At 44.5% G+C, this 7,038-nt stretch overlaps 2 protein-coding genes and 1 non-coding gene across 5 annotated transcripts; 1 reads left to right on the top strand and 2 right to left on the bottom strand.

The window, feature by feature from the left end:
• Positions 1–309: 309 nt before the first annotated feature.
• Positions 310–4,635, bottom strand: LOC118301347 (insulin receptor substrate 2-B-like). 3 transcript variants are annotated; one of them, XM_035626768.2, is made up of 6 exons: positions 4,352–4,635; positions 3,031–3,554; positions 2,544–2,793; positions 2,058–2,307; positions 1,392–1,965; positions 310–1,048 (listed from the first exon to the last, which is right to left on the bottom strand). In XM_035626768.2, exons 2-6 carry the CDS (start codon positions 3,513–3,515, stop codon positions 685–687), a joined length of 1,923 nt encoding a protein of 640 aa, XP_035482661.1. In that variant the 5' UTR covers positions 3,516–3,554; positions 4,352–4,635; the 3' UTR covers positions 310–684. The 3 variants fall into 3 exon arrangements, with proteins under 3 accessions (XP_035482661.1, XP_035482659.1, XP_035482660.1); XM_035626766.2 differs by having other exon boundaries at positions 1,392–1,974; positions 4,352–4,633; XM_035626767.2 differs by having other exon boundaries at positions 1,392–1,974; positions 3,031–3,528; positions 4,352–4,633.
• Positions 4,636–4,652: 17 nt separating this feature from the next.
• Positions 4,653–4,723, bottom strand: trnag-gcc. Its single transcript has one exon. It is a non-coding gene; the product is annotated as a tRNA-Gly (tRNA).
• A 437-nt stretch (positions 4,724–5,160) lies between these two features.
• On the top strand, positions 5,161–6,947 carry LOC118300722 (small integral membrane protein 11). Its single transcript, XM_035625391.1, has 3 exons — positions 5,161–5,316; positions 6,217–6,439; positions 6,555–6,947. Exons 1-2 carry the CDS (start codon positions 5,302–5,304, stop codon positions 6,403–6,405), a joined length of 204 nt encoding a protein of 67 aa, XP_035481284.1. The 5' UTR covers positions 5,161–5,301; the 3' UTR covers positions 6,406–6,439; positions 6,555–6,947.
• Positions 6,948–7,038: the final 91 nt, after the last annotated feature.

Genomic DNA, 7,038 nt, shown 5'->3' with positions numbered 1-7,038 from the left:
GTGTGTTATTGGTGACTGGTTTACACTATTTGATTAGAATGAACATGAAGTTAAGATTAATTTATGAGAGTATCAGGTCAAAACTAAACATCCCTGTTGATATTTATTGCAAGATACATGTTTAAAAAGTTAAATCCTATTTATTGGGTTGTTTTCCTGTCATTCTCATATATAGATCCAAGGTCTTACACTAAGCTGTGTGAATATTGCCAATAAGCCAGAAAAGTGTGTATTCATGTGACTTTATTCTTTTTTCATTACATCGTATGACAGTGCAACATCTTCAAGTGCTGTGTAGTTCAGGTCCGATTCCACAGAATATTCAAAAACAACCAAAGGAGGAAAAAAAGACATGAGGTCAAATGATCAAGCAAAGACAAACCAAGTGTATTTACAGACAAATTAGAGACTTATATTTTCAACAAAAACAATTGTTTTCAAGCATATATCATTCAGTATTCAGAGCTTAAAGCCTCATGATTCCATGCACATTTTATATCTCAAAACACACTTGCAAGTGCGATGAAGTACAAAACTGAAACACTGAATTATTACTTCATCAGCTCTTTACACTCTACTTTCTCTGCTGCTTCCTGTAACAACAACGTCGCCTGCTATACCAGAATTAATAAGTAGATCCTGTTCAGGTTACTGAGATCATTGCAAAACATTGAATGTCTACAATCAGTCAGGATCTGTCTGCAGACAAGACAGAAGACAGGACGACAGGCGGCATCTTCTTACAGCAGATCGGTCTGGTTCAGCTTGGAGTCGAGTGGACCGGCCTGTACCACAGTTTGGATCGACTTGGACCGGCCTCGTCATCGGGTAAGACCCACCAACGCTCCGCACAGGAGAAGAAGCTGCCCCGGTCTCTGCCGGCTGTCGTCTGTGCTGTTGCGGTCCGGTGGAGGGGCTGATGCTCGTCAGTGATTGGCTGGCTTCCATTTCTGACTGATGGACTGAGGTCAACTGCCAGTGAGGCGGACTGTGCTCACTGATCTGATAATGGGATGGGTGCACAGGAGAGTAGCTGTCAGAGGTGGAGCTGAAAAGGATAGAGGTTGTAATTAACTATTTTAGTTCAAACGTTGTAGATCAGGTGCTCAAAAGAAATGTCCGGCACAACGGCAGCTACTGAAGATTAATGAACTTTTCCAGAGGAGCTGTATGTAACACAAATGTCCACAAATGTTACTTTGGACATTTTACAGGATTTTCTGGAATCTTATCTCAGGAAAAGTTCAAGCTGAGTGACAGTGTATTGATGACTGTAAATGTGTTTTTCCACATTAAAAGTCGACTTACAAAATTAAATCTTTTAATGTGAAAGTGAGTCATTGGGGAAAGGTGGACTCTGCCACAGCACTTTATCACCAAGTGAAACTTACCTGTTGAAAGATGAATGTAGGCCAGAGGAGGGGGAGGAGGAGAGGGGCCAATGGTGTTTCTGTTGGGTTGCCATGGTCACATAGTCACCCTGAGGCAACACGGACGAGCTGTGGCTGCCCTGTGGGGACATCATCATGTACCCCAGCCCTTCCTCCTCCTCCTCCTCCTCCTCCTCCTCTTCCTGTTCTCCCGTCTCCCAGCCCACCATCCTGCAGGCTGCCACACTGCAGTGCTTCGTCTTCATTTCCATGTAGCTGTCAGTCTCAGGCCTGGAGCTCTGCTGGGATCTGGCAGGGCTGAGATGTGAGGAGAAGCTTAGAGGGGATTCAGGCTTGGTGTTGTCTGGTCTGCAGGGCTCTGGGTGGGAACGGGTTGGACTAGTCTGGATGTCATTGTTTCTGGGGGGCAGCCTCACATTGAGCAGCTTGTCTCTGTATTTGGGTCGGCAGCGTTTCGACACCAGAGACGCTTGAGGCTGATAAGGATTGGAGGTTGGCGACTGGCTGAAGTCTGGAAGAGCTCGCAGAGACCGCACCGTCTCCCGAACCACCTCATGAATGTTCTGGGCAATCCCTGAGTTTCCTATTACAGAAAGGACATAAAGAGGAGGCTCAGTCTTATGGTGTGGCAGTCCAAATATTAATACAGCCTTTATTCTTAATCACCTTGGTCTCTTGCTTCCATCCAGATTTCTCCAGGACCATCAGGTGCGGACCTGCCGAGCTCCAAGAAGAACATGCCGTCCAAGTGGCCAAAGCGCCGAACGCTCAGCAAAGGTATTGTAACTGACGGCAAATAAGTGCATGAGCCAACTCTGACCAAGACGAGTGAGGCAGCTGTGAGGCAGAGGCGGGACTCTCCTGTGAGGGACTTGGACCGACCGAGACCAGTGGGCTTCACAGAGACGGGCCAGACCTGAGACAGGGGAGAAGTCTGACACATGGAATTCTACACAATATGGCTATCTTCTGGGATTTTGGCAGCATCATGAAATAGCATCTCCTGAAAAAATAGAAAACCCTTTCTGAACTTGGCCTTTCTAAACAACAGCATAATCCACAGGTGTGAGAAAATAACTTCAAATCAACTTCACTTCAGTGTACTTAGATTTATATCAATGGTACATAATAAAAAAAAATATCTGGTCAAACCTCTTTGAAGAAAGCAGCAGGAGGCAGAGTGCAGTACCCATCATCGTCTTCATCAAAGCCTTCTCCGTGCTCTTCGTCCCTGCGCTCCTCCTCCATCAGTTTCTTAATGGCAGTGTACCACTCTTCTTGCTCCTGCTGGTCCTCCACTACCATCACGATGGTCTGGTCCTTCACGTACAGCGCCACCGTGTGGCCTCTCCTGGAACTGCCAGTACGACTCACACCTAGACAGCACCTCAGGTAAATCACCCTGACGAGCAGGAATTAGTTGACTTGGTTGTAGATTCTAATGATTCTTCAGACTTCAGCTCTAAATCAGAACCTCACTTTAGAAAATATCTGAATGTTTATATTCGTGAAATATTTTACAATACAGCTTCTGGCATAACAATTTACTTAGACATATGAAAAAGGTCAATGAAGGTAAATTTTATTTAAAATCTGACTTTAACCCTTCCATTAGTTTAATGTTTATACTTTTACCAACCCTTGCTTGCTCGACCCAAAGAGCGCAGCTTTACCAGCAGACCTCTTCGTTGCTGTGAACTTCTCCAGGCTCTTGTACCACTCGAGTCGGCTCGGCCCCGTGTGACTTACTGCCCTCAGGACAAAATACCTTCTGTGGTTCCGCTCCAGCTTCCCCAGGTAACCTTGTCTCACCACATCGCTCTGTGGCCAGGAGGAGGGCATGAGGGCGCTGGCCAGAGGGGCCAGAGGGACGGGAGTCTGCCTGGTACAAAATAGTTCTTCATAGAAAGAAGATGAAGGAAGCGCACTCGACTGCGTCACAACTTGATGGTCCCCAGAGTCCTCGTCCTGCTCCATCGGACAATTGTTCATCCGGCGAGGCTGCATGGGAGATTCCACTGGCAGCCGTGTTTGGGTGGATTTGCAGCAGCGAGGCGACATCAGGGAGCTGGAGGCCGGTGGAGATCTCCTGTGTTTTTCACACTCTTCAGCCATCTCATTCATTCAAGCTGAAAACCTGCAAGGGATGAATTAGAAACTGGCCTGTGGTAAAAGGAGTGTTAGAAAGATGAGTGACAGGTTCTTTCAGAAAGAAAAAAAGGGCTGAGGAGACTGAGACAACTTCAGCTCTAAGTTTAAGTTCTAATAGCGCCTGTACCATTTTATATAATCATCAGTGATTTCTTCTGAAACACAGTAAGGTGCATCACTCAATATTTTACCGTCTCTGGGCACAATATGAACACACACGACATAACTGGAAGCTCATCGGTGTTGCTGGTCAGTAGATCACATTTATCTGTGGAATATAAACTTATAGCAAAGTGATTCAAAGTTCTAGAAAAAGGATTAAAACTAAAGAAACATAATTGAAGGAAGCTTAAGAACTATAGAATCAAACATTGGCCTTAAAACAGGATTTTGAGATCAATGTAATAACAAAAATATATAAACCATGAAATCCATCATCTAAGAATAAAGTCTGACAGGATCAATTCACTCTAGTATTCATAATTTAATGTGTTCATTACCAACAGTTTTGCAACGTGTCTCTGTTTTATAGCATTTTAGATTGAATGTCCACGGGATTAGGATTAATCATCAGACAAAGGTTTCATTTAATCAAGGCATTAATCATTTACAGATGTCACTGTAGTCTCTGGTTGTTGTTATTTATTTATTTATTTTTACCTTTAATCTACAAAACAAGGGTGAAGGGTAGTTTTGAGAGCTTGAATGCAGCGCACCTCAATAGCTACATCTTGTAAATTGGTATACAGCCGGCCATAGCTAGGTCACATTTTCCCAAAACCTTTGTGACGAGTCTGTTTGAAACTTACTGGCAGCGGGAAGGTCCAAACATTGCACCTGAAATTAGAACCACGTCTCCTGCACATTTCCAAACTTCTCCATCTCCCTCCGGTTTCCGACAGGTTCGTCTGCGCAGGTGTGTGAGGTACCAATCACTGTGGCCTTCAGGAGATCCTCGAAAAATGCATCTCTCAGTCAATACGCACAAGTCGCTTATATATACACAATAATAATCGTGTATGTAACTATTACCAACAAAAATGCGTTACAATGATTCTTCTATCCTAGCGAATCGCCCAGGAAATTGGGGGAAAAAAGAGAAAAGGAAGTTGCATTGGCCGGGAATCGAACCCGGGCCTCCCGCGTGGCAGGCGAGAATTCTACCACTGAACCACCAATGCACGTACATCCCTTTTCTCAATACCAATTACATCCAGCCTTCCGGTTGCTGCAGTTTATTTAAAATCATATAGGCATAATGTGTATATAGTAAAGAAGTTAAAGTAGAGTGGATCTTATTTCCTCCATTTCTAGAACATTCGAGCAGGTGCCTCTCAGCTTTACAGTACAGTACGCAACACTGTCAAGGATATGATGCATTCAAGTCTTATGGGGAAAATTGACAATAGCTAACAATGGCTATTGAGAAAGTAAAAGAGGAATTCAATTTGAAAACACAGCTAGACGCGTTTCTCATACTCGTATACATTCTTTTGCACCGCTGCGGAGTGTGTGTATAGTAGTGCCACAGTGGTTGAGCAATATTAAGAGCCTTGTTGTCAACGATGACTGGAGACATTCTAGTTATCAGGTTGTTTTCACGGTGTACCCTGAACGCCACCGAGATCACGTCAAAACAGAGGCTGCATTTTGATTGGCTCGTAACAACAAGCCACGCCTTCTCGAGAGGAGTATTAATATCGCTCTGGCTACTGTGTAAACACAGTGAAGAGGAAAAGTCAACGCCACCGACGACACAATGATCAACTGGAAGGTGAATGTGCTCACATGTATTCTTTAAAAAGTCCTAATTAATGTTTGATCGCCGCTGTACAGTTGTGGTTTAAGGGTTTCTAATATTTCGCTCTGTTGTTTTTTTGTATTTTCTTTAGCATAATGCTAATATGACTATGGCTAAAGAAGCAGGCAGGCAGGCCTCGCGATATTTGTCACAACTCAACGTCGCATTTAGCTGCAGGGACAGAACATAAACGGTTAAACGGTGTGTGTACATCTATAGATAGAGATATATCATGTCGTCTTTTATCTTCATCGTGTTTGAGTGTGGAGCTCGGAGTCGCTCTCACATGTCAGGCAGTGCTAATGATTCGTTTTTAGGGCAACGTCAGAATGGAAATGGATTGACACCAAATCTAGAGAGAGAGTAGAACAACATAGATCTATTGTAAGAGTTAAACATGTATTGAAACAAATGCCTCTAGAAATGGACGTTTCAGTTAGAGTGTACAGTAATGTCAAAAGTGTGATTGTGATGTGTGGTCCAATGAAAACTGTGCCCATGACCTGTGTGCTACAACTGTAATCCCAGAATGCACATGGTGTGCAGCTGCCTCTCTCTCTCTCTCTCTCACTCACACACACACACACACACACACACACACACACACACACACACACACACACACACACACACACACACACACACACACACACACACACACACACCACTACCTCCCCATCCTGTGACCAAATTAACTCCCATCTTGACAGCTGAGGCCTCTGGTGGAGTCGAGGGGGGCGGGGGGCGGGGGGCTCTGTCTCCAGGACCCCTGCCTGTTCTAGAGCTTTCTGTCCCCTCCTTTCACAACCCATGTTGCGCAAACACAACTTTGTCGACAGTCCGCCTAAAACCTGAACTCTGTCCAATCCCCAGGCTTTGGACAACGTCCCCATCCTCCTGTACATCCTGGCTCTGAAGACACTGCTGCTGTGTTTGATGTTCGCCGGGGTGAAGATCTACCAGGGCAAGAAGGTGGAGGAGGCGCTGAAGAAGGAAGAGGCGGAGAAGAGGAGGCTTGCCCAACGGACGCAGGAGCTGCTCGACAACTTGAAGGAAGACTGAGCAGAGGGCAGAAGTCTCGTGAGAACGTTAAGAGGTCCGACTCAGTACCATTTCTGACCTTTCTGGCTATTTATTCAGATAAACGCATGTGAACTCTTTGCGACATATTCTTGATCCATCTCACAAGTTTCCTTTTTTCTCTTCTCCAGGGAAACATTGTTACCGAGCAGAGCCTCGAGCCACTTTCTCCAAAATGAGCCAGACGTCCGGCTGACGGCGACAGGAGGACTGTGTTGTGCCTCAGGAAGTCGTTTGTGGCTCCAGTACACGGACTGTTCATCACGTCAGTTTTATACACAGCCAGGTTTTTATTCGATAAAATAAAAAACAGAAACCATGTGGACTCATGTGGAGTGAGACTGAGTTCAGCATCGACATGCATTTGCCAAATGAGAATCCTTTTCTTGAAATGTGAGTGTTTTGAAATTCACATTGTTTCGTTAAAATGGCCTAAACAATGGCAGCTACTCATAACCACATTTGATGTGGATGTATTGTGCTTCCTAAATGGACAGATTAAAATCTGTTTAACTGACTGATAATTAAGTCTTGGCTTAATTTTTTGGAACAGTATATATGTTTTGTAATCAGTCATGACAGTATAAATGCACTTTCGACAACTTCAGAACCACT

This window comes from Scophthalmus maximus, chromosome 2, assembly GCF_022379125.1.
Source record: "Scophthalmus maximus strain ysfricsl-2021 chromosome 2, ASM2237912v1, whole genome shotgun sequence".
Taxonomy (NCBI): Eukaryota; Metazoa; Chordata; class Actinopteri; order Pleuronectiformes; family Scophthalmidae; genus Scophthalmus; species Scophthalmus maximus.
Note: the sequence above shows the minus strand (reverse complement) of the source record. Positions and strands in the feature narration are given on the sequence as shown.